Source organism: Phascolarctos cinereus, unplaced genomic scaffold (assembly GCF_003287225.1).
Source record: "Phascolarctos cinereus isolate Bilbo 61053 unplaced genomic scaffold, phaCin_HiC Scaffold_1;HRSCAF=81, whole genome shotgun sequence".
NCBI classification, from domain to species: Eukaryota; Metazoa; Chordata; class Mammalia; order Diprotodontia; family Phascolarctidae; genus Phascolarctos; species Phascolarctos cinereus.
This window is the reverse complement of record NW_027555514.1, coordinates 227,193,334-227,221,327: the sequence shown is the minus strand read 5'-3', so window position 1 is coordinate 227,221,327 and position 27,994 is coordinate 227,193,334. Positions and strand designations below refer to the sequence as shown.

The window sequence follows — 27,994 nt, the reverse complement described above, 5'->3', positions numbered from 1 at the left end:
TGATTCAATACTAGGAAAACTATCGGCATAACTGACCACATCAATAATAACAAAACCAACATAAAGCACATGATTATCTCAAAAGATGCAGAAAAAGCCTTTGACAAATTACAGCACCCGTTCCTATTAAAAAGAGCAGAGAGCATAGAAATAAATGGAGCTTTCCTTAAAATGACAAGTAATATTTATATAAAACCATCAGCAAGCATTATCTGTAATGAGGATAAGCCTTCCCAATACAATCAAGGTACAAGTGAAGCAAGTATGCCCCTTATCATCTCCACTATTTAATATTGTACTAGAAGTGTTAGCTATAGCAATAAGAGAAGAAAAAGAAAGTGAAGGAACTGGAATAGGCAATGAGGAAACAAAACCATCACTATTTGCAGAAGATATGATGGAATTCTTAGAAAATCCTAAAGAATCAACTAAAAAATTACTTGAAATTATTAACAACTGCAGCAAAGTTGCAGGATATAAAATAAACCCACATAAATCATCAGCATTTCTATATATTACCAACAAAAAACAGTAATAAGAGATAGAAAGAAAAAGTTCTTTTAAAATAACTGCAGATAATATAAAATACTTGGCCTGCCAAGACAAACCCAGGAATTATATGAATATAACTATAAAATACTTTTCACACAAAGTCAGATCTAAACAACTGGAAAAATATTGACTGCTCATGGGTAGGCCAAACCAATATAATAAAAATGATAATTCTACCTAAATTAATCTATTTATTCACTGCCATACCAAACTATCAAAAAAATTATTTTATGGAGCTAGAAAAAAATCATAACAAAATTCACCTAGAAGAAAAAAAGGTCAAGAATACTGAGGGAATTAATGAACAAAATATGGAAGAGGTGATCTAGTCATATTAGATTTCAAACTGTATTATAAAGCAGTAATTATCAAAACAATCTGGTACTGGCTAAGAAAAAGATTGGTGGATCAATGGAATAGATTAGGTACAAATAAAATTATAGTAAATGACCATAATAATCTAGTATATAATAAACCCAAAGATCCAAGCTTTTGGAACAAAAACTCATTATTTTCCAAAAACTGCTGGGAAAACTGAAAAACAGTATGGCAGAAACTAGGAATAGACCAACACCTCATACCATATACCAAGATAAGGTAAAAATGGGTACATGATTTACACATAAAGGGTGATATCATAAGCAAATTAAAAGAGCTCGGAATACTTTATCTACCAGATTTATGGATAAGGGAAGAATTTAGGACCAAAGAAGATAAACAGAGCATTACAAAATGTAAAATAGATAGTTTTGATTATATAAAATTAAAAAGGTTTTACACAAACAAAACCAACGCAACCAAAATTATAAGGAAAGCAGAAAACTGAGAATTTTTATTTTTACAAATATCTCTGATAAAGGCTTTATTTCTCAAATATATAGAGAACTGAATATAATTTATAAAAATACAAGTCATTTCCTCAATGGTCAAAGGATATCAACAGGCAGTTTTCAGACAAAGAAATCAAAGCTATCTATAATTTTACAAAAAATGCTCAATAATTCTGAGAACCTATCAGAGTGGCTAATATTACAAAAAAGGAAAATGTTGGATGTTGGAGGGGATGTGGGAAAACTGGGACACTAATGCACTGTTGATGGAACTAGAACTGATCTAACCATTCTGGAGAACAATTTGGAACTATGCCCAAAGGGCTGTGAAACTGTGTATACCCTCTGATCCAGCAATATCACCGCTAGGTCTATATCCCAAAGACATCCAAAAAAAAAAAACAAAATGGGAAAAGGACCTACATGTACAAAAATATGTATAGCAGTTCTTTTTGTGGTGGCTAAGATTTAGAAATCGAAGGGATTGAAGACTGGCTAAACAAGCTGTTGTATATGATTGCAATGGAATATTATCGTGCTATAAGAAATGACAAAAAGGATGATTTCAGAAAAATCTGCAAAGACTTACATGAACTGATACATAGTGAAGTGAACAGAACCAGGAGAACATTGTACAAAGTAACAACACTGTTTGATGAAGAACTGCGAATGACTTAGCTACACTCAGCAATATAATGATCTAAGACAATCACAAAGGACCAATGATGATGCATACTTTCTGCCTCCATAGGAAGAACTGATATTGTTTGAATACAGACTGAAATGTGCTATTTTTCACTTTCTTTCCTTCTTTCTTTTCTTTTATTCAAGCCTTCTTGGACAAAATAACTAACATGGAAATGTTTTACATAACTGCACATGTATAACCTATATCTGATTGCTTACTGTCTCCAAGAATGGGGAGGAGAGGGAAGGAAGGATAAAATTTGGAATTCAATTCTTTAAATAAAAATGTTAAAACATTAAAAAAAAGATCAATTAATCTTCACTATATAGTATTTATTGCATAAACATTAGCTACAGGGCAACTATTATATTCAAAAAGTCATTTACAATCTAATGGAAAATACTTACTACCTGTGTGACCTTGGGTGAGTCCATTAATCTTCTTGGACCTCAGTTTCCTCTGAGTGGGTTTCCTTAAAATGAGTGGGGGTTGGACTCTAAGGCTTCTGCCATAGATTTAGGATCCTATGAAAAGTGCGTGGTGCCTCTCAACCACAAGCTTACCATTTTATGACAGGCAAAGAAGTAGATATAAATGAAGCTTGTAAGACAATCTTATCAGAGATACAAAGGTAGAAAGAAGCAGCAGTTCAGTTGATCAGATCACAAATCAGAATAGAAAAAGGTTAAATACCACTATGACTGGTCAGTAAGCCAACCAAAGACCTGGAAAATCCATGTTCTTGAGGCTAGAAAGTACACAGGAAGGGATGGCAAAGCAGGGGAAGAATGTATATAAGAGAGAGAGAGAATAAAAACAGCAGCAAGACAAAGAAGGTGATAAGATAAGGAAAGTAATTAGAAGACAAGGAAAAAAAAGTGAAGAGGAGGAGTTGAAAGGACACAGAAATACTACCACAAGCTTTACCTAACCCTTACTTAACCAATAAATTCTGTTATATAACATACCCCATTTCCTAATCATGCCAGTTAGCTGAGATGACTAATATTTACATAATAACAATAGTGACTAACACTTATATAGTGCTTCTCTGAGCCAGGCACTGTGTTAAGTGCTTTACAATTATTATCTCATCTGATCCTCATAATCCTGGGAGGTAGGTGTTATTATTATATACATTTTGCAGATGAGGAAACTGAAACAGCAAGAGACTAAGTAATGTGCCCAGGGACACACAGCTAGAAGTGTCTGAGGCTGGATTTGAATTCAGGTCTTCCTGACTCTAGGTCCAGCATTCTACCCATTGCCCCATCTAGGTGGGTATTTATATTTAATAAATGAGGTTACCATATTTCATAGCCTTTCATTGTCACCAAGAGTCATAGGACCATAGGCTCATTCCTCTACAGTTTTACATCAGCAGTGGGGAACCTGCAGCCTCAAGGCCACATGTGGCCTTCAAGTCCTTGGGTATGGCCTTTTGACCGAGTCCAAGTTTTACAGAACAAATCCTTTTATTAAGGGGATTTGTTCTCTGAAGTTTGGATTTAGTCAAAGGGCAGAACTTGAGAACCTAGAGGGCCACATGTGGCCTCAGGCTGCAGGTTCCCACCCTGGTCCTACACTTCCTTGTCTCAAGTGATTCTGCAGACAAATTAGCTCTGGAGATTTCTACAAAACTGGAAAGGCTTTGAGTAAAGGCCCAGTGATGGGCCCAGTTTATTTGTTGTAGGAGGAACTGTTAGTTAAATGCAGAAAGGATTATCATCTGGTTAGTCACAGGGTGATAAATCTTTTCAAACAAAGCAAGCTACAAAAACTTAAATTGCAAAAGAGTTGCAACTTTCACTAGTGGAGGGAGCCCCCACATCAAACAGATCATAGATCTTTGAAATATTAAATTATTATGACCATCTGAAGTAGAAGAATATAGGTCACTACTCAAGATTACAAAATGCTGGTCTAGTAACACCGTGGTTAATTGTAACCCAGGGCACTACAATCTTTAAAGAACGCCTTCCTGTGATATCCAGGAGTCAGGAAAGTCCAACCCAATCCAAGAAAATGCAACAGCATTTAGTCACAAGAAAATCTACTATGTACCAGGCACTGTGGGCAGTGTTTTGTTGCTGTTCAGTCATTTTCAGTCAGTCTTGTCCGACTCTTCGTGATTCCATTTGGTGTTTTCTTGGCAAGAATACTGGAGTGGTTTGTCATTTCCTTCTCCAGCTCATTTTACAGATGAGGAAACTGAGGCAAACAGGGTTAAGTGATGACTTGCCAAAGGTCATACAACTTGTAAGTATCTGAGGCCAGATTTGAACTCAGGAAAATGAGTCTTCCTGATTCCAGGCCTACTACTCTATCCACTAAGCCACCTTACCGTCCCATTGTGGGCAGTACTAGAATACAAAAACAAAAATTGTCCCTGCCCCCATAACTTATATTCTAATATCATTACTCACATACAAAAACATATACAAAATATAAATAAACATACAGAGGAGGTGATACAATGTTTCAGTTTTACAGATGAGAAAACTGAGGACCAAAGAGGCTAAAGTCACCTGCTAAAGTTATAGAACAACATAGCCAAGATTGAACAAGTTCTCTGACAAGAAATTATCCACGATCTGGACAAGAAATCCATGTTTTCCCTACCCCTGAAGCTTTCAAAAATAACATAATGTACTTTCAAGACTCAACTCATAACAGTACATAGAGCTGGGTTAGGAATCCTATGTTTATGGTATTAGTCTTTTTGTATCATTTTCAGTGAAACATTTTACTTTATTTTTGGTTTCTTCTGGCATCAGTGACACAGCCTAACAGTGCTGAGTACGTAGCAGGGCCTCAAGGTTTAATTATTTATTCTTAATTTTGGAATACTTGGGTTCAAGTCTGGGCGCCAATACATATTTATATACTAATTTTGTTCAAATGGGCACATCATTTAACAGATAAGTCTGTTTCCTCATCAGTAAAATGGAAATGAAAATCCTTATTGTACCTAGATATCTCAAAGGGTTGTTTGAAAAAAAAACATGGAGCAAGGAAAAGAGATTTGGAATAAGAGGACTCAGGTTCAAATCTTCATCTGCCACTTGGCCAAGTCATTTATTCCCCCTAGGCCTCAGTTTCCTCAAGTCTAAAATAAGAGGACTGAAATTAGATGACTTCCAACAGTTCCTTCCATCTTTAAACCTGTGATGACAAAGAGAGAGAGAGAGAGAGAGAGAGAGAGAGAGAGAGAGAGAGAGAGAGAGAGAGAGAGAGAGAGAGAGAGAAAGAAAAAGGGAGGAGAAGAGAGAGAAAGAGAGAGAGCTGGCCTGAAGGATGGAAGACCTGGGTTCAAGTCCCCCTTCTGCTACATCCTGACTTGTAATCCCTGGCAAGTCATTCAATTTATCATTTCTCTAGGCAACACGCAGAAGCCTGGCATTGGTGGAAGGTATTTCCTCACTAGGAGTTCCCTACACCAATGAAATCACAAATCCAAACATGATTCCAATAACAGGAAGCATACAAAGGATTAGTAAGATGTATGGTCTCTAGCCTCAAAGAGTCTGCAATTCAACTAGACAGCCAACTGACAATAACAAATGGGGATAAAATTTAAATGTTTTCATAGTAGATGCTGATGACTTGGAGAATGGTTATAAACAAATCATGGTACATAAATGTAATCAAACACTGCTTCACTATAACAGGTAGCAAACATTTAAGAATTGAGAGAAATATGAAAAGTCTTATATGAACTGATTAAGAAAAAGGCAAACAAAACCAAAAATACACGACTTCAACAATATAAACAAACAGAACAAGAACAACAAAAAAGAAAATGGATACTGTATAATTATAATGACCAAGTTTGGAGTTTCCTGGAGAAAAATTATTTTTTAAATAGCCACAGAGATTTTAAGTCACAGAGATACTTTGAGTTTGTCATCTTTTTAAAGTCAAATTCCTGTCACAGAAAAATCATTCTCAAAAATTTATTTTAATTTATAAAGAACATGGATATGTTCATAAAGACTCAATTGGAGGGTTGTCAATAAAAGAAACTGCAGAAGATAAAGGAATTTACCTAGTCATGATTCACAACCTAGCACATCCAATTTTAGATTACGCTTGGCGACAGTAATAAAGTTCACGTGAATTTAGTCTGGAATGCCAATTCCCAAAACAATCTTCCATGAACAATAATTACTGATGGGTTTGAGATGCAAATAAAAAATTTATTAAGCATCTACTATGCTTCGTGCATTGTAAAAGGTACTGGGGATACACATAAAATCAAAGCAACAATCAGACCTCAAGTAGTTCAAAGTCCACTGGGGCAATAGGAATGATGAGATGTTCATGAAAATTAAAATATGCTTTTGATTTTCAATGCTGGCATTACTTGCCATAGCATTCTCACTTATGTCAATATTCATGAAAAGACATGAGGAAAAAAAGTAACAGGGTTGAGTGAAACAAATGGTTAAGAGGGAAATATTTTTTCAGATATGAATATTATGTAAATTATCATCCATAGGTGAGAAAAGTACTAAGTAGAATTTTGCTCCCAATGGAATTTGGAGGACTTGACAACTCATAGACTCCGAGCTAGAATATAGGTATGGCTTCTGATGGTAGGGAGGGAAAAATTTGACAGTGGGCCTCTCCAAATTCTCTCCCTCCTCTAAACTAATACCATTCATAACTTATTTTGACCTTATTCATCTATTACCTTATAACATCTCTTGTACTATTATATTAAACTACTGATTTGTTCTTTAACCTTTCCTGTGTATATGACACTATTCTTAAGAGCAAATAACAAACATTATCCCTTTTTGAAGTCTACCCCCTTCCCCACCCAAACAGAGCCAAGCACAGGGAATAAATAGCTGTTCAATTAAGTACTGGCTAAATGAAGACTCCTACTGTTGTTTGTAAAGTACTAAAAAACACTTTATTGAAATTATACTGAAGTATTAAAATATACTAAAGAAGTCAAACAAAAATTATCTTGTGTAACAAGAAAAAATAATTTGTATATATTTATCACTAAAATTATTGCAATTGTTAAAAACATCTTCTCAATATTATGCTTTTTATGATAATGCAACTAAGTCATTCAAAATTTTTCTTTCACCTCCTAAGGCAAATTGTGACTACAAAAACAAAATCTGTAGGTAAATGTAGGGTCAAGAAATTTGGCCTCATATATAAAATATGCTTAAACTATTACTTTTCTGTGTTATTATATTTCCAAATAGAAGAACTTTTTCTCAGTTCTGAATCTTATGTATTTGTCACTGCTGACATTACCTGGCATAGCATTCCCACTTATGAGAGCAATGAAAACAAAGAAAAAATAAAGGCGGCATTAAAGGAAAACGTCTAAAGGGACAGAGGTATGAATCAAAGAATCCTTCTTCAGTGCCAAAAGAAACGAGGCTCAATGCTACTACTATTTCCTAGGCTACAAGAGGAGTCACTTTAAACACAAAAAAACTTTTTGGCCTTTCTAGATAGTAACAAACCCTATAGTTACGAACACGTGGGAGAGGATTGGGGAGAAAAAGATCCATGTGTTAAAAAATCTGTCAGCTAAACATCAATTAAAGAAAGGATGCCATCTTTACTGAAATAAAACCATTTACATTTAAAATGTGCACTCCTGTAGGATATAAAAAATGACAGGAGCAAGGGAAAACATCCATTATTACATTCAACTATGACTGACTATGGATAGTCCCCTGGTCTTAGCTTCTTCTCCTCCTTTTCCTCTCCCACCAATATTGCCATAAGAATTATGGCAACATACTTAGCTATCAGGAAACTGTGAAGGTTCAGAACTGAATAAAGGAATGAAGTTGTGAAAAAGCAGCCCCTGGGCCCCACAACTCTGTCAAGTTTTGCTTCTAAGAAACGTCCTTACACAAAAACAGTTCTTTTATGTTACCTGAAAATGTTTCCTTCATTCTACTATACTGCCAGAAATTTGAGATTTATATGACTTAGTCTCTAGCAAAGTAGGATTACCAATCATTCACACTTTATTGTAATAAGCTTAAACAATTCCATGGAGTGAATGAGTATTAGTGGGGGAGAGAGGGAAGACGGGAGGCAGACAAATATTTTCAAAGTATATAGTGCTTTGGAGGTGGTTAAGGTCCTATTATAGGGAGCTTAGGGCAGGATGAGGATAGTGAAAGTCAGGTAAAAAAAATAATCAGAAAATGGGGAAAGTAAAAATAAGGAGATGGAAAAGTACCAAAGATAAACTTTATTCCAAAATTTTGCCTAAGACCAGGCACGTACCAAGAAAAGGAAAAGAAACCCTTTCTTTTCTCCTCCCCCATCTCTGCACCAATACAGTTCACCATTTCGTTCCAAGCATTCATGTACCATTGGTACCACAGTATTTTGCAGACTAGCCTAGAAATCTAATCATCATTTATAATTGCTTTAAATTCCAACCAAATAACTTACAAATGAATTTCTGGAACATAATTCACTTGTAATGTGATGACTACATGTATTTTCGATTATTATATACAGCAAATCATTGGGAAAACTTTTCCTGAAATTTTGAGGAAAAGGGCAGTGTAACTGATCCTATTTCTAAAAGAAGATTTTGCCTTTACACTTAGATTTCCTTATTATTCACCACTGTATTTTTAATGCAAACAATTTACCTGTCAAAATTTCAGTGCTTCGTGCAGCTATCGTTTTAACTTTGATTATTCCTGATTCAGCAGCCTGTAAGAATGAATAAAAACAATTAGAACTTAAAACTGCTACACTAAGCTTTCTTTACAAAAACAAAGAAAAAAATTCAATCAACCATCAGACACTATGGAAAGCTGTCACTATCACCTTACATCTCAAAATTTTGTTACCTATCAAGCCCCAGATCTTGAGAACAAGGTATATAACAAAAGTAAGGTAATTCACATTAAATGTATTAAAATATGATTATACAGACTTGATTATCCATGTTATCGTTTATCTACTACCATTATTCAAACCTATTTTAAATTCCCCTTCCTACTCAATAATGTTTCTGGATTATCTAACTCCACTTTTATATGTTCTTGTTAGCATGACAAATATCAGAGCAAGCAAAAAATAAAGAAAAAAATAAGTTATTCTCCACTCCGCAAATAATTCCAAGATAATGGAATGTCAAATAACTGTTGCAGTGGATTATCTGTGATACAATCCCTCATTCCCCTTCTAAAGCAGGAATTAATGATGGTAAACTGCTCTGTTAACTCTTATTGGATACATATGTACAATCTCTGCATGTCTATATACAGAGAATACTTTTTTCCTTTATATCTATCCATTTCTGAAATGTTTTGAGACACAGAATAAGAGTAATTGCAAGTTCAAAAGGAAAAAGAATTCAATTCTAAGCCTCGTTACAGCAAATTTTTTATGTTTCATGTTGGTTTTACATCAACACAGAAAATGCACTGGGATAATATGTAACTTTTACCAAATTTGCTAGCATGTATCAATTATTTATTAGTACATACACTAATGGCTACATGGAAGCCCTAAAATCCAAGGTCCATGTATTTATATGTATGGTTTTTAAAAAATGTAACCAAAAGGTATCACCACTAGGTAGTCTCCTCCTACCCCCAAGACAGAGGAAGGAGCTGAATCCTTCCAGATCACACTTTTTTCCTCTCACTGGAATTGCTCAAGGGTATAATTCTCTATTTGGTCTATCTGATGGACTTTTGACAAAGGCCCCTTTTGGTAAGTCAACAATACCAAGCTAAAACAAGGAGCTTGTTTAACCTGAGGCAAAAGTATAGTTCTTTCTCTTATCCTTTCATGTGGCTCACTTTTTCTGCTAAGTTGGAGTTTATATATGACAGAAAATTCTTAACAAAATCATTAAATATCACTTGAGAGCCTTAATCTGAATCCAAGATTGATTAAGAGTGGAGAGTTGAGTCCATCAATCTATTTCTTAGTTCTAGTTAACCACTCATTTCCTCTATTTTCCCCCCTTTGCTGGGCACAGACTCAGCATATAGTTTAATACATATTGACTGTTAGAGAAAAACACTAGCAAAAAAAGTCAACAAATTAACAGGCATTTATTAAGTGTCTCCTAACTGCAAGGTTAAATAAATGCTAACTGCTGGAGACTGAAAGCAAAAGCCAGAAACCATCCCTGTTTGGGAAATCAAAAAACTCACAAATAAAACGTGCAAAGAACTATGTACAAACATGATAAGTATAGGGGGGAAAAAGAAGATAATTACAGAGGAAAAGCCCTGGTATTATTAAGGAGAACCAGGAAATGCTTCTTAAAGAAGGTTGGATTTTTGCTAGAACCTGAAGGAAACCAGAAGGTAGAGGTGAGGACAGAGAGAGAAACAGGCACTAGAAACAATTAATGAAAATACAGAGGGAAGAAATAGCATATCTTGTGCTAGGAACAAGGAGACCAGCGTCAATGGGTTACAGAGCATGTAGAAGAGAATAAGGCATAAGAAAACTGAAAAAAGGAAAGGCTCACGTTATTAAGGGCTTTAAAAGTAAGAGGATTTTATATTTGATCCTGAAGGTAACAAGGAGCCACTGGAATTTACTGAAGCTGTTGTTTAGAAAGATCAATTTGACAACTGAGTGGAGGATGGACTGGAGTGAGGAGAGACAAGAGGCAGAAACAAATTAAATAAGAAATAACAGACTTAAAAGACACAGAAACATAGGACTAAGAACTGATTGATTTAAGATTGGAAAAGGAATATAACAAGAATGTATATTATCACATTATTTATTTAATTTTCATGTAAAATGCCAGGCTAGATGAATCAAAAGCTGGAATTAAGATTGTTAGGATAAATATCAACAATCTCAGATGTGCAGACAATACCACTCTGATGGCAGAAAGTAAAGAAGGGCAAAAGAGGAGAGTATAAAATCTAGCTTGAAGCTTAACATCAAAAAAACCAAGTTCTTGGCAACTGGTCCCATCATTTCCTGGGAAAAAAAGGGGATGGAAGCAGTGTCAGATTTTATATTCTTGGGCTCATCACTACAGATGGTGACTGAAGCCTTGAAATTAAAAGACACTTGTTCCTTGGAAGGAAAGCTGTGGCAAATCTGGACAGCATACTAAAAGCAGAGATATCACCTTGCCAACAAAAGTCCATATAGTTAAAGCTATGGTTTTTCCAGTATCAATGTATGGCTATAAGAGTTGTATTATAAGGAAAGCTGAGTACCACAGAATCAATGTTTTTGAATTATGGTGCTAGAGAAGACTTCTGAGAGTTCCTTGGACAGCAAGGAGATGAAAACAGTCAATACTTACACTATTTCAGACTGTTCTTTGGAAGGACAAATACTGAAGCTGATAATTAAATACCTTAGCCACATAATAAGACAGGACTCATTAGAAAAGATGCTGATGTTGGGAAAGACTAGAAGGCAAAAGGAAAAGAGGGTGGCAAAGGATGAGATGGAAAGATAGTGTCACGGAAGCAATGAACATGAGTTTAGAGAGACTTTAGGAAATAGTGGAGGATAAAAAGGCCTGGCATGCTATGGTTCAGGGGTCATGAAGAGTTGGCCACAACTGAACCACTACAACAAATCTTGCACGTTACAGATTCTAAGGCCAGTTGTGCAAAGTACTACAGGAAATCTGAGAAGGAAAATGATCATTTTTCCATATATTAATCAAGAAAGAGTTCTTAAATAAGTTGGAATTTCAAGAGGGACTTGAAAGGAAAGGTTTCCAATGGATGGAAAATGACTAGGGAATGGGAGAAGGTATTTCAAATATGGGGACAATGTGAACAGAAGCAGAGAAGCAAGACAGGACACGATCAGCAAGCATATTAAATGCTTACTCTGTGTCAGGCACTATGCTAAGCAATAAGTATACAAATAAAAAGCAAAAAGTCTTAGCCCTCAAGGAGCTTATATTATACTGGGGGAAACAACATATATAAACTAAAACAAAGAGAAAAACAGAGTAGATAGGAGTTAAGATCAAAATTAAGAACTTGTTTTTAAAAATATTTTGAGAGGGAAAGATCAAGACGGTAGAGTACAGGCAGCAACTCAGTTGCTCAGTTGAACTCTCCCAACATTCTCCCCTCCAAACAACTTTAAAACAATTCCTCAAAATGAATTCTGGAGTGGCAGGGCCGACAAAAGACCAGGGTGAAACATTTTTTCACTCCAAGACAACTTATGAGTTCAGCCCAGAAGTTTGTAACACATGCAGGAGGGCTGGCTTCAAGTGCAGCACAAGCAAAGGCAACAACATCAGCAGGCTTTGGAGGTGACTGCAACAGAGATAATAAGGGAGTTGGGTAACTGGTCGGAAAGCAATTATAGGGAACCCTTTGCTGTCAATGGGTGCAGGACACTGTTGCATTGCTCATATGCAGTCCCAGGTCACCATTCCAGGATAGAAAGGAGCACTAGCACTTGTGGGTACAGGACAGCAAGAAACTTGGTCACAGTTCGAGAGCCAAGGAGAATACTAGCACTTGCAGCTTCAGGGGAGCAAGTCCCTTCCTGGGAAAAGACCAGAGCATGGCCCAGGAGGACAGTGACCACACCTCTCCTTGGATTATAACACCTTAGAAGCATCAAAAACTTACAGACCCTCTACAACTAGCTCTGAAAATAGCAACACAAAACACCTGAAGCTTGAGACAGTGCCCCCTCCACCCTGGGAGCAGAGCCAAACTTTAACATAAAGTTAAAAGTCAAGAATTAGGCTGGAAAAATGAGCAAACAACACAAAAGGAACCTAACCACAAAAAGCTGCTAGGGTAACAGGGATGATCAAGACACAAATTCAGACAAAGATAATCATGCAAAAATAGCCACAAGCAAAGCCTCAAAGAAAAATGTGAAGTGGACACAAACCTGACAAGAATTACTAAAAGAGGGGCAGCTAGGTGATGCACTGGATAGAGCACCAGCCCTGGATTCAGGAAGACCTGAGTTCAAATACGACCTCAGACACATAACACTCACTAGCTGTGTAACTGGGCAAGTCACTTAACCCCAACTGCCTCATCAAAAAGTAAAACAAAATTAAATTAAATTTAAAAAAGAGCTCAAAAAGGATTTTAATAATAAAATAAGAGAGGTAGAGGAAAAAATTGGGAAAAGAAAACAGAACAATACAAGAAAATTATGAAAAGCAGGTCAACAGCTTGGCAAAAGAGGCACCAAAAAAATAATGAGGGAAATAACACCTTATAAAACTGGCCAAGTGATGGGAGAGGCAGAAAAAATCTACCAAAGAGAACTCCTTTAAAAGTAGAATTATACAAATGGAAAAAGAGGCAGAAAAGGTCAGTGAAGAAATATTCCTTAAAGATTAGAAATGGGCAACTGGAAGCTAACTATTCTTAAGAGACATCAAGAAACAAAGTCAAAAAATGAAAAAAAAACTAGAAGAAAACATGAAATCTCTCGTCAGAAAAAAGCAAGTGACCTGGAAAGTAGATCAAGTAGAGATAATTTAAGGATGACTAGACCCACCTAAAAGCCATGATAAAAAAAAAAGAGCCTAGACATCATCTTTTAATAAATTATCAAGGTAAACTGCCTTGATATCCTAGAACCAGATGGTAAAACAGAAACTGAAAGAATACACCAACCACCTCCTGAATGAGATCCCAAAATGAAAACTCCCAAGAATATTACTGCCAAATTTCAGAGCTCCCAGGTCAGGGAGAAAATATTGCAAGCAGCCAAAAAGAAACAATACAAATACTGTGGAGTCACAGTCAGGATCATACAAGATTTAGTGGCTTTAAAGTTAAAGGAGCAAAGGAGTTAAGATTACAACCAAGAATCACCTACCCAGGAAAACTGAGTATAAATACATCAAGGGGGAATTGGATATTTAATGAAATAGAGGACTTTCAAGCATTCCTGATGAAAACACCTGAGCTGAATAGAAAATCTGACATTCAAACATAAGATTCAACAGAAGCATAAAAAGGTAAAAATGAAATAGAAATCATAAGGGACTTAATATGCCAAAACTGTTTACATTCCTATACGGTAAGATGATACTTGTAACTCCTAAGAACTTCATCATTACTAGGACAGTTAGAAGGAGTATACATAGACAGAGGGCATGGATGCAAGTTGAATATGATAGGATGATCTTAAAAAAAAAGGGTAAGACATAGGGATGCACTGGAGAAAGGAAGAAGAAAAAGGGGGAAAATTATCTCATAAAATAGGCACATAAGGAAGAGCTTTAACAATAGAGGGAATCATCAGAGTTGGTTCAAAGAGGGAATAACATACACACTCAGTTGGGTATAGAAACCTATCTCATTCAACATGGAAGGGAGAAAGGAAATAAGAGTTGTGGGGCTGGGGGGGGGAGTGGAGTGGGGAATGCTGATAGAAGGGCAGATTAAGGGAGGCAGTGGTCAGAAGCAAAATAGACTTTTGAGAAGGAACAGGGTAAAAAGAGAGAGGGAAATATAAATGGGGGAAAAACTGGAGAGTTAGTAATTATAACTACAAACGTGAATGGGATAAACTCATCCATAAAATGAAAGTGGATAGTAGAAAGTCTATCTGAAGCCAGAATCCAACAATATTTTGTTTACAGGAAACACAGTTGAAACAGAAAGATACTCAAAGAATAAAAATAAGGGGCTGGAGCAGAATATATTATTCTTCAGCTGAAGTAAAAAAGTAAGAGGTAGCAATCATGATCTCAGACAAAGCAAACACTGAAATAGACCTAATTAAAAGAGATAAGGAAGGAAACTACATTTTGCTAAAAGGTACTACAGACAATGAAGTAATACCAAACAGTATAGCATCCAAATTCTTAAAGGAAAAGTTAAAGGAGTTACTGGAGGAAACACACAGAAAAACTATACTAGTGAGGGATCTCAGAACTAGATAAATTTAACCATAAATAGGAAAGAAGTTAAAGAGATGAATAGAATTTTTAAAAATTTAGATATGACAAACTTTTGAAGAAAACAACGGAAATAGAAAGTATACCTTTTTCTCAGCTGTACATGCCACCTTCACAAAAACTGACCATGTATTACAGCATAAAAATCTTACAATCAAATGCAGAAAAGCAGAAATATTAAATACATCCTTTTCAGACCATAATGCAATAAAAATTACATTCAATAAAGGGCCAAGGAAATATAGATTAAAAATTAATTGGAAACTAAATAATCTAATCCTAAAAAATGAGTGAGTCAAAGAACAAACCAATAATTACACTGAAGAGAATGACAACTATGAGACAACATACCAAAATTTAAGGAATATAGGAGAAAATGTATATCTTTAAGCACTTATAGAGAAAGATTAGATCATAAATGGGGCATAGAATTAAAAAACAAGAAAAAGATCTAAAATCCCCACTTAAACAGCAAGTTGAAAATCCTGAAAATCAAAGAAGAGTTCAACAAAATAGAAAGTAAAACATTGAACTCATAAATAAAACTAGGAGTTGGTTTTATGAGAAAAAAATTGATAAACCATTGGTTAACTTGATTTTTAAAAAGGATGAAGAAAACCAAATTACCAGTATAGAAAATGAAAAGGTTAAATTCATCACCAATGAAGAGGAAATTAAAGCACTTGTTAGGAAATATTTTATTCAATTATATGTGAATAAATCTGACAATGTAAGTGAAATGGATGAATGTTTACAAAAACATAAATTACCCAGATTAAAAGAAAAGGAAATAGAATACTTAAATAAGCCCATCTTAGAAAATAAAATTGAACAATCCATCAATGAGCTCCCTACAAAAAAAATCACCGGGACCAGATAGACTTACAAGTGAATCCTACTAAACATTTAAAGAGCAATCAATTCTAGTTCTATATAAACTATTTGGAAAAACTGGTGAAGGAGTCCTATCAAATTTGTTTTATGACACAAATATGGTGCTGATACCTAAACCAGAAAGAGCTAAAACAGAGAAAGAAAATCATAGACCAATTTCCCTAACGAATGTTGATGCAAAAAATTTTTAAGAAAATACAAGCAAAGGGATTGCAGCAATTTATCACCAGGATAATACACTATGACTATAATCCCACTAGGAGGTGGGATTAGGAAAACTATTAGCATAATTGATCATATCAATAATAAAACCAACAAAAATCATATGATTATCTCAACAGATGCAGAAAAAGCCTTTAACAAAATATAGCATACATTCCTAATAAAAACCCTGGAGAGGGGCAGCTAGATGGTTCAGTGGATAAAGGTCCTGCCTTGGAGTCAGGAGGATGTGAGTTCAAATCTGGCCTCAGACATTTGACACTTAACTAGGTATATAACCTGGGAAAGTCACTTAACCCCAACTGCTTCACCCAAAAATAAATGAATAAACGAATAAATAAATAAATAGACGGATGGATGGATGAACGAATGAATGAATGAATGAACGAATGAATGATGATAGCTCATGTTAGGGGCAGCTAGGTGGCGCAGTGGATAGAACACTGGCCCTGGACTCAGAAGGACCTGAGTTCAAATTCGACCTCAGACACAGAACAATTACTAGCTGTATGACCCTGGGCAAGTCACTCAACCCCATTGCCTAGGACCCCTCCCCCCAAAAAAAACCCCAAACACTGGAGAGTATAGGAATAAAGGGAGCTTTCCTTAAAATGATAAGTCACATATATCTAAAATCATCAGCAAGCATTATCTGTAATGGGGATAAGCTAGAAGCCTTCCCAATAAGACCAGGGGTGAAACAAGGATGCCCATTATCACAACTATTTTTCAATATTATAGTAGAAATGTTAGCTTTAACAGTAAGAGAAGAAAGAGAAATTAAAGGAATTAGAACAGACAATGAGGAAACAAAACTTTCACTCTTTGCAAAAAATATGACGGTATTCTTAGAGAATCAACTAAAAAAGTACTTGAAATAATTAACAACTTCAGGAAAGTCACAAGATATAAAATATAAAATAAACCCATATAAATCCTCAGCATTTCTATATATTACCAACAAAGCTCAGCAGCAAGAGATAGAAAAAGAAATTCCATTTAAAATAACTGTGGACAATATAAAATCTCTGAGAGTCTACTTGCCAACATAAACACAGGAACTATATAAACAAAACTACAAAACACTTTTCACACAAATAAAGTCATATCTAAACAACTGGAAAAACATCAATTGTTCATGGGTAGGACCAGCTAATATAATAAAAATGACAATTCTACCTACCTAAATTAATTTACTTATCCAGTGCTATACTAATGAAAGTACCAAAAAATTATTTTATAGAGCTAGAAAAAATAATAAAAAATTCATCTGGAAAAAGAAAAACTCAAGAAAATCAAGGGAATTAATGAAAAAAAATTCAAAGGAAGGTGGCCTAGCTGTACCAGATCTAACTATTACTAAGCAGCAATCAACAAAACTATTAAGTACTGGCTAAAAAATAGAATGGTGGATCAGCGTAGTAGATTAGGAACACAAGACACAGTAATAAATGACTACAGAAATCTCCTGTTTGATAAACCCAAGGACTCCAGTTTCTGGGAAAAGAACTCACCATGTGACAAAAACTGCTGGGAAAACTAGAAAACAATATGGCAGAAACTAGGCATAGATCAACATCTCATATCATATACCAAGGTATCAAAATGGGTATAAGATTTAGACACAAAGAGTGATGCCATAAGCAAATTAGGAGAGCAAAGAATAAGTTAACCTGTCAGATCTATGGAGAAGGGAAGAATATGACCAAATGAGATACAGAACATTATGAAATGCAAATTGGGTAACTGCGATTACATTAAATTAAAAAGTTTTTACACAAACAAAACCAACACAACCAAAATAAGAAGGCAGAAAGATGGGGAACAAGTTTTACAAGTGTTTCTGATAAAGGCCTCATTTCTCAAATACATAGAGAACTGAGTCAAATTTGTAAGAATACATGTCATTCCCCAATCAATAAGTGGTCAAAGGCAGTTTTCAGTTGAAGAAATTAAAGCTGTCTATAATCATGAAAAAATGCTCTAAATCACTACTGATTAGAGAAATGCAAATTAAAACAACTCTGATGTACCACCACATACTTAACAGATTAGCCAATATGACAGAAAAGGAAATGACAAATTTGGAGGAAATGTGGAAAAATTGGGACACTATTGCATAGTTTGTGGAGTAATGAACTGATCTAACCATTTCTGGAAAGTAATTTGGAACTATATCCAAAAGGCTAAAAAACTGTGTATACTCTTTTGACCTAGCAATACCATAGGTCTGTATCACAGATCAAAGAAAATGGAAAAGGACCTACATGTACAAAAATATTTGTAGTAGCTCTTTTTGTGATAGCAACAAATTGGAAACTGAGGGGATGCCCATTAATTGGGGAATGGCTGAACAAGTTATGGTATATGATTGTGATGGAATATTATTGTGCTATGAGAAATGACAAGCAGGATGGTTTCTGAAAAACCTGGAAGACTTAGTGGAGACGATGCAAAGTGAATTGAGCAGAATTTAGGAGAATAATCTATACAGTAATAGAAATATTGTATGATGATCAACTGTGAATGACTTAATTATTCTGATCAATACAATGGACCAAGACTCTTCGGAAAGACATAATAAAAAATGCTTTCTACTTCCATTGAAAGAACTGATGGAGTCCGAATGCAGATTGAAGCATATTTTTTTCAATTTCTTTATTTTTCTTGGGTTTTTTTTGCCACATGACTAATATGGAAATACGTTTTGCATGATTTCACACATATAACTGATACCATATTTCTTTCCTTCTTAACGGCAAGCAGGGAAGAAGACAATTTGACACTCAAAAATTTTAAATGAATGTTAAAAATATGTAATAAATGTTAAAAGTATTGTCATAAACGTATTTCAATATAATTTGTTTCCTTTGTAATCAGATGTATTTTATTTTACATATTTTAAAAACACTACTCTGAGAAGGAGTCCAGAGGTCTCACAAGAGTGCCAAAGGGGTTCATGAAACAAAAACAGTTAAAGATGGAAGGAAACCTGAATAATTGCACTAACTGCTGGGAGTATGAGGAAAAGCCTGATGGAGAAATTAGTGCTTGAACTGAGTCTTAAAGGATATAGATCCTAAGTGGCAGAGTTTGGGAAGGAAAACATTTGAGGCATGGAGAATAGCCAGTACAGAGGCAAAAGAGGTGGGAGATGGAATTCCATACGCCAGAAGTTGCTCTTATGCACTGGCAGAGGGCATTTTCTCACCTAGGAGCTCCCTTCACAGAATGAAATATCAGGTCTTAGTTCCCCCAAACCCTGAATAACAGCAATATGGATAGGGACTGGACCTGTGATTTCATGAGAAATGACACATGACACTTTAAGGTTTGCAACATGTTTCATCCTCTGAGATCCTACTCCACTCTCCCCAAATGGCACTCATCTTTTTGGTCATCAAAGAAAGGGCCTCTAATTCTGGCTTAGGAGCCCCACTTCTCTCAGTTTTAGGAAGGGAAGGAATCTTCCCCATTTAAGGGAATACCCCAACAATAAGGTTATTGAATTTTGCAATATATCCAGAGAAGTGTCCCATTCTACTTATCCTCTCCCCTCTCCTTCTGGCTAGATGTATGAAAAAAAATTGAAAGGATTTTTTTTACATCCCTAATTACATAAATTTGTCTGGTTCCTAAATTCAAGAGCCCCAAGGTCTACTGTTACAAGCATATATCTCAAACCCTTTTAGAGATTCATTCCCTCTAGATAAGCATAATACAGTGGGTTGTGTTGCTATAACTCACTATCAAAATTGTAAACTATCAGCAGATCAGAAAATCCAGCTAAATCTCTAAACTGGTTATATGTCACAAGCCATCACCATCATTCTATACCAGGGTGGGGAACCTGTGGCCTCCAGGAAAGGATCTGTTCTGTGAAGTTTGGATTTAGTGAAAGGGCTACACTTAAGGTGCTAGAGAGACACATGTGGCCTGGAGGATGCAGGTTGCCCACCCCTGTTTTATCCCCTCAACCCCATTTCCTACAGTTTTCCACTCCATTATTCCCAAATAGCTTCAGAAAAATTAAAAATAATTCATACTCACAAAAAAAGGTTAAATGTCCCATAAACATCTTAAACCCAACATGCCCAAAACTGAACTCATTATTTTTCCCCCCTAAACCGTCCCTTCTTCCTAACTGATCTGTTTATTTCAAGGGTACCCATCTCCCCAATCAGCCAGGCTAAAAATCTAAGTGTCAACATCCACTCCTCATTCTCTCTTACCCTCCATATCCAATTAGCTGTCATTTTACCTCAGTAATCTCTCTCCTTTATGACCCTTTCTCTCTTCTGACACTGGCACAATGAGGATTTTCTCACACCTGAACTTTTGCAATAGCCTACCAGTTGATATCCCTGCTTCAAGTCTCTCCTCATTCCAGTCCATCCTCCATTCAGATGTCAAACTGATCTTTCTGAAGTGTAGGTCTATCTCTAACCATATCAGCACCTATTAAATAAACTGCAATAGCTCTCTATTTCCTCTAGGATCAAATGATGCATCTGGTTTTTAAAGCCTTTGATAACCTTGCCCCTTCCTACCTTTCCAATATTCTCAGACCTTACTCCCCGCCTCTAAGTACCATTAGATCCAGTGACACTGGTCTCTCTGCTTCTCCTAGCAAAAACACACCATCTCTCCACTGTCAGTCAGTCAATAAACATGTGTTAAAGCACCTAAAAAAATGTGTCAAGAAGGAACTCATAGTTTAATGGGTGCATTTCACTAGCTATCTCAGGCCTTAATCTCAGAGCCTTCCTAACTACCCCCAATTTATCCTATATGAACCTTATGTGTACATAGTTATTTGCAGGCTGTCTCCCCTATTACATCGTGAACTTCTTGGGAGCAAGGGCTGAGAATCTCCGGCACTTTGCAAAGTGCCTGGCATATTAATAAATGCTAACTATGACTATAACTAAAATAAATCATATATCCTGGTAGAGGTTCAGGTATATTCCTGGGAACTGTATTTTCAGAGGACTAGCTCTGTTTAGTCATTTTCACTGCCACTAGGTTGTCCACTTGATAAATCCATGGCCACCTATGAAAAACAAAAAATATATAATGGCCCTCAGTCCTAAGCAATCCCCTTCCATTTTTGCAAGTACAGTAGCAGAGTGAAGGAAAAAGGGGCAAAGGCTACTAAGAATCACATGGTTTTTAGACCATTTATAAACATTAACTTCATTATTAATACTCTAAATGTGATCACTTTGTGCAATGGTCAACAAGCTGACATATTTCAGGGACTGAATTATGACAATATTGTCATTCTCATTTTGATAGATGGAGGGAAGTTGCTTGGAGAGGAAGCTTAGAAGGTTCTTGGAGAGGTAAATAAATGAGTTGACTTTATCATGCATCCAAAGGAATCAACAAACATCATTTCACAGGACATTTGATCATCACATATTGCATAGTTCATGACAATATTTACAAAAATACCATCAAGAAAACAACTGCAGTTTATATACCAATCTGTTTCTAATCCCAATTCAATCATCTCTAATTCTATTTCTAACAACAAAAAAAATTTCTAAGACCCTCCAAATTAAATCAACATATACTCTGATACTCAGTGCCTTCAACGTAAAAGCAAGACAGATATGAAAAATTTTTACTGAAAATCAAAGGTCAAAAATAAAGAATGAGAAGATAAAAGACCCATAGTCCACACAGAATTCTCATGCCTATTACAATTGGAATACTTTCTCTTTATGAACCAGTAGGCACTAGACATGATAAACACTAACATCATAAAAAATGAAACATAATGTTTAGAGTCAGGAAAAGAAACATTATTACTGATATGAAAGTCATTCTGAGTCTATGGACAGCTAAAAATCAAATTATTCTCTCATAAAGCTCAAAGAAAGAATAATTATCAGAAAAAAAAAATACAGCATGCAATTGAACTTACTCCAACCTGACCTTCATATGCTATTGATGCCCCATACTGGGAAGCGAAAGGGAAGGACAGTGTATTTTATACATAAGAGTGCTGGGCCTGGAGTCAGAAAGATCTGAGTTCAAATTTGGCCTCAGACATGTACAAGCTGAGTGAACCTAGGCAAATCACTTAATCCTGTTTACTTCAGTTTCCTCACCTACAAAATGAGTTGGAGAAGAAAATGACGAACCATTCTAGTATCTTTACCAAGAAAACCCCAAATGTGGTCATGAAGAGTCAGACACTACTGAACAACAATAAAGACATGTAGTTTCCCCCCAAAAGCAATCAAGCAAAAAGCATTTACTAAGCACCTACTATGTGTGTATCAGGCATTATGCTAGGCTGAAAAGTTTTAAAGAAAAAAATGAAACAATTCCTGCCTTCAAGGAACACAACAGATCCAGAGTTGGATGGGACTTCAGAGGTCATTGAGTCCAACCCACTCATTTTACAAATGAGAAAATTAAGGGCCAGGAAGGTTAAGTAATTTGAGCTTAGGTTCCACCAGGAAAGATGTGCAATAATAAGTACACACAGGATATAAACAAAAGGCTAATATAAATATATTTAAATATAGAAATAAAATAAATACAAATATAAACATAAATATAAGGGTAATTTTAGAGGAAGGGCAAGATCAAGAAATGTTTCTTATAAGTGGTTGTGGCTGAGCTAAGTTTTAAAGGAAACAAGAGGCAAAGGTGAGCAGGGAGCACATTACAGGGATGAGGGACAGTTAGTGTAAAGTCACTTAAACACAAGAGCTGGAATGCCCTGTGTAAGAAACTGCAAAGAAGGCCAATCTGGCAAGAAGCGATTGAGTAATGTTAAGGCTGGAAAGTAGTTTGGGGCCAGTATGTTAAAGATTTTCAATAGCAAATAGAGTAGATTATGTTTGATGGAAGAAGTGAGGAACCAGTGTAGTTTACTAAATAGGCAAACGGCACATTGAGACTTGCACTTAAGAAATATCACTTTTGCAACTCTGTTTAGGAGTCCAAACAAGAGGTGATGAAGCTTGAACTGGAGTGGATTATATGAGTAGTAAGATCAGGGAATAATGCAAGCAATGTTGGAGAGGTAGTAACAAGATTTAACAACACAGTGGATTTGTGGAGTGCATGCAAGTGAGCTCCTCAAGTCTCTCCCCACTCTAATCCATCCTCCATTCAGCTACTAAAGTGATTTTCCCAAAGTGCAGGTTTATTCATGCCACCTCACTACTCAATAGACTCCAGTGACCTCCTATTGCCTCCAGTATCAAATACAAAATGCTCTGTTTGAGATTCAAAGCCCTTCAAACCAGCCCTCTCCTACCTTTTCAGCCTTCTTATACCTTACTTTCCAACAAGTCCTCTTCAACCCAGTGACACTGGCTTTCTAGCTGTTCCATGGACAAGACACTAAATCTTTCACCTCTGGGCATTTCCTCTGACCATCCCCTAGGCCTCTCTCCTCATATCTGCCTGATTCCCCTGAAGTTTCAACTAAAATATCTTTCACTAGAAATCTTCTCCAACCCCTCTTAATTCCAGCACCTTCTCACTGTTGATTATTTCCTATTTATTCTGTATATAGTTGTTTTGTACATAATGTTTGCATGTCGTCTCACTATATTGCAAGTTCTCTGAAGGCAGGGATTGTCAAAAGACAGTTTTTTTTATTCCCAGTGCTTGGCATACAGTGGACACTTAATAAATCTTTACTGAGTTGAGGATGACACCAAGACACCTAAGCAACTGTTGTGCCTTTGACAGAAATACCGATGTTCAGAAAAGTGGTAGCTTGAGGGGGAAGATACTAAGTTCAACTTTGGCCACAATGAGTTTAAGACAGGGATGAGACATGCAATTAGAAATAAGTAGTAAGTAATTGGTGATTTGGGACTAGGGATGGAAACTTAGGATCAGGGAGTCATCAGCACAGAGATAATAATTAAAGTCAGCAAGGGAGTGGAGAGGTTAGTGTTCAAAAGTTCATTAATGCTTCCTGATATTAAAATGAGTACTGGCATCTAACATCCCAGATTTGTCACTTATTATCCATGTGACCTTAGGCAAATCATTTAATTTCTCTGGGCTTCAGTTTCCTCATCTGTAAACAGAAGAAGGGGCTCTTAACCTGGAAGTCTGGGAACTTTTTTTTTTAATATATTTTGAAAACTGCATTTCATTATAACTGATTTCTTTTTAATCTCATGTATTTTAGTTTATACATTATTCTGAAAAGGAGGTCCATAAGTTTCATCAAGGGGCAGCTAGGTGGCACAGTGGATAGAGCACTGACCTTGAAGTCAGGAGGACATGAGTTCAAATCTGGCCTCAGACACATAATATTTCCTAGCTGTGTGACTCTGGGCAACTCACTTAACCCCCGTTGCCTCACCCCCCCCAAAAAAAAACCCAAAGTCATAAGTTTCATCAGACTGTCAAAGAGGTCCAAGACACGTGAAAGATTAAGAATCCCCAAACTTGATCATTTCTAAGATTCCTTCCAGGTCTAAAGGTATGTTCCTCTTACAGGGTATCCCAAAGTCTTAAATGACATTTTCAGCTATTAAAAGAGCTTTTAACAAGGTGTCCCAAAAATCTTGATGCAAAAGCGGAAAATTGCATTAAGGATACTTATGATAATAAGATAAGTAAAGATACTTAAGAAAATTGCATTGGGATTCCTAGGGTGGGAGCGCATACGGCTTCTCACATACTCTGCAAATGTGAATTATGTAGCTTCCATCACAAATTCATGGGACATTTGGGGACTCAAGTCTCAGAAAATCCAAATTATTTGGGCCGGGTCGCCCATCACTGAACTTTTCCAGCTAGCTTGGAAGGTGAAAAGAAAAGGGGCGGGGGCGGGGAGAAGTCTAGTGGGGGTCATTAGGACTAAATTAACCATGCTCCCTTCACAAATTCTAAATTCAAATGGGGGGAGGGGAGAAAAGGAAGAGGAAGGCGTGGCTGGGAGGGGCAGAGGCAGGAGAATGCAAACCCTCTCTCCCTCGCCCCTCGGACTTGGGGGAATGAGGAGGCCCGGCCCTGGCCCCCCAGGCCCACTCGGGGAGGTGGAGGGGTCAGAGTCAGGCCAGGCCGGGGCGGGGGCTGAGCCAGGAAGGTGAGGCCCCGTGGCGGCCGCCGAGCCCCTCCTACCTCCTTGACAGGTGGGAATTTCTTCTTGCACTCCAGGGACAGGGCCCGCAGGTCGCTCTGCATATTCTCCAGCAGCTTCTTCACCGCCTCGGGGCTGTTCGTGCAGGACATGATCCCCCCGAGCTCCGGGAGGACCGTCCCCCGGTTGCTGACTCACACGCCCTCAGCAGCAGCTTCGCTTCGGGCTCCGTGGCGGCGGGGACCCGAGGCTGCGGCCCCCCACAGCCGCCTCTCCCCTCGCCTTCTTCCCTGTCCCGGCCCTTCGGCTCCGCCGGGCCTGCAGGAGCGGCCCCTCGGCCCCGGCTCCGACAGCTGCTGGGGTCGCCAGCGGCCCACCCCCGCCTCCTCCCGCTGCGGCGGAGCCAGCGGCCAACCGGGCAGGAAACTTCAGCGCCCGCTATGCCCGGCTGTCCGTTTCGCCGCCGCCATTAGCCGAGTCTCCCCACAATGCCCCGCGCGGCCGGGACACGTCAGCCGCACTTCCGCACAACGCGGCCTCTCTGGCTACCCGAGCCCACGGCCCGGAGGAGGGGGTGAGGAGGAGCCTGGCGGGGGCGGGGGCTCGGAGGGGCGGGGCGAGGGCTCCGGAGCTAAGTGCGCAGGCGCCCGCCGTCGGGCTGAGGAGGTGAGTGAGCCGCCTCCTCCTCCCAGGGCTAAAGGCGGAAACCGAGGGAGCTGAAGGCCGACGCCCACGCATCTGGGCGTGTATTAGAGGCAGTTTAGAATGAATCTCAGCTTCCTCATCTGTATAATGGGGTTAAAAATAAATAGCAGGGGCAGCTAGATGATGCCGTACAGAGAGCGCTGGGCTTGATAATCAGGACGGCTCATTTCCGTGAGTTCAAATCCGGCCTCAGACACTAACTGTGTGACCCTGGACAGACTATTTAACCCTGTTTGCCTTAGTTTTCACATGTAAAAATGAGCTGGAGAAGGTATCTTCGCAAAAAAAAACCCAAAACCACCAAGTGGAGTCATGAAGAGTCTGACATGAGCCCTTTCAGTGCAACAGACATTAAGCTCCTACTGCATGCACTACTAGTGCAACCAGCACTGCTGGGAGCCAGCTTGAGTTCAGTGGAAAATGTATTGGAGTTGTAGCCTAGGTTCAAATCCTAATTCTGGCTCTTTTAAAAGAAATAATGGCTAGCACTTATAGAGTGCTTTAAGGTTTGCAAAGCACTTTAGAAATATTTCTTTTGACCTTCACAAGAAGCCTGGGAGGAGGGCCTATTGTTATCCTCTTTTTACAGATGAGGAAACTGAGGCTGACAAGTGACTTGCCCAGGGTAGCACAGCTAGTGAGTGTATAAGGCTAGATTTAAACTTGGGTCCTTCTGACTGTGGGTCCAACTTTCTGATCGGTGCAGGTTGGCTGGAATTAGGAAGAACTGAGTTCGAAGATAGGTTGTGTGACCCTGAGCAAGTTACCTAAATTTTTCTCAGCCTGAGTTTCCGCATCTCTTAAATGAGGAGCTGACTCTGAGATCCCTTCCACCTCTAAATCTGCTGGATAGAGAAGAAAAATGTTTTGGTCTGGACTTGCAATTTCATCCATGTAGGAAACTGCCAGTCTGTTAAACCAGATGGTCAGCTACTCCGTAGTTCTGTAGTCTTAGAGAGCTCCCTGGGGGGCATTGAGAGCTTAAATAACTTAGGCAGAATTACATTGTCAGTATGTGACATAGATGGAATTTGAATCCAGGTTGAAGCCGACTATCTACTATGCTAAGCCGAGCTTGATTCAGAATAATCAACAATGCCTGTTCTGTGCTAGGCACTGAAGATCCGAAGACAGAAAGGAAATATTATCTCTGCTCTCAGAGAGCTTACATTCTTTTGGAGGATGAACCATCTAACACTTGGGACACTGGTAATAGAAGCAGTCTAAATGGGCAGATGTACTGTCTTAACGATCTCTATCTGTATTATCCCTTGAGTGATATCTGAATTGTCCTCCAGGTGGCAGCCTCCTTGAGCCACCCTTTGGGTAGCTATCTTCCTTGCCTCAAAAACCTTCAGGGTATCCCAGAGGTCATTTACCTGAAAACACTTAGGCTACTGTCCCACTGGCTCATGATTCGTAATTTGGCATCCCTGAGCAGTTCAAACCCACACTTACTGGATTCAGAATTTAACTAGGAGATCATATGGAATATTACTCAAAATATTAAGAATGTAATCTTATTTTAATGGAGATTGTCATATGCCCAGAATGTCTCTGATGGTTTCTCCCCATGTGGAGGAAGATAGGAGCCTACTTTTGGTTTTTTTTTTTTTGGTTTTAGGCAATTGGGGTTAAGTGACTTGCCCAGAGTCACACAGCTAATAAGTGTCAAGTGTTTGGTCTGAGGCCGGATTTGAACTCAGGTCCTCCTGACTTCAGGGCCGGTACTCTATCCACTGCACCACCTAGCTGCCCCAGGAGCCTACTTTTGGGAGAGTCATGATGACATGTAATGGTTTCATGGAAGTGCTTTGGAAAGATGGAACATGTGTAGACATTTTGCAGCTGGTTCTGGTTAACTAACCACATGGTCAATAAAATGTTCCAACCAAAGTTGGTTGTAGATGCATTAAAAAAGGACTAATGAAATTAAGCCAAGATGATCAGGTAGGAAGAAACAGTACAGCCTAACTTTCTGTACAGCTGCTACAGCAATGATGTAAGAATGCCAGACTGAGGAGTGATAGGGAAATCAAAAGAAAAACTAGAGTGAGTCAGCAAGTTTGGCCTACAGGCAAGTGACCAGACCCAAACTGTGATTTAAGGATGGACCAGGA

At 37.7% G+C, this 27,994-nt stretch overlaps 1 protein-coding gene across 4 annotated transcripts in view; it reads right to left on the bottom strand.

Moving 5' to 3' along the window:
* Positions 1-25,669, bottom strand: part of MON2 (MON2 regulator of endosome-to-Golgi trafficking) — a 151,364-nt gene extending 125,695 nt beyond the window's left edge. For 2 of the 4 annotated variants that reach the window (XM_020990175.2, XM_020990177.2), the window contains exons 1-2: positions 25,211-25,667; positions 8,724-8,787 (exon numbers count right to left, since the gene is read on the bottom strand). In XM_020990175.2, the coding sequence (XP_020845834.1) occupies positions 8,724-8,787; positions 25,211-25,321 (175 nt within the window). In that variant the 5' untranslated portion in view covers positions 25,322-25,667. Of the gene's footprint in view, positions 1-8,723; positions 8,788-25,210 lie in introns of all 4 variants that reach the window. The other 2 variants (XM_078146113.1, XM_078146112.1) reach the window with 2 other exon arrangements.
* Positions 25,670-27,994: the final 2,325 nt, after the last annotated feature.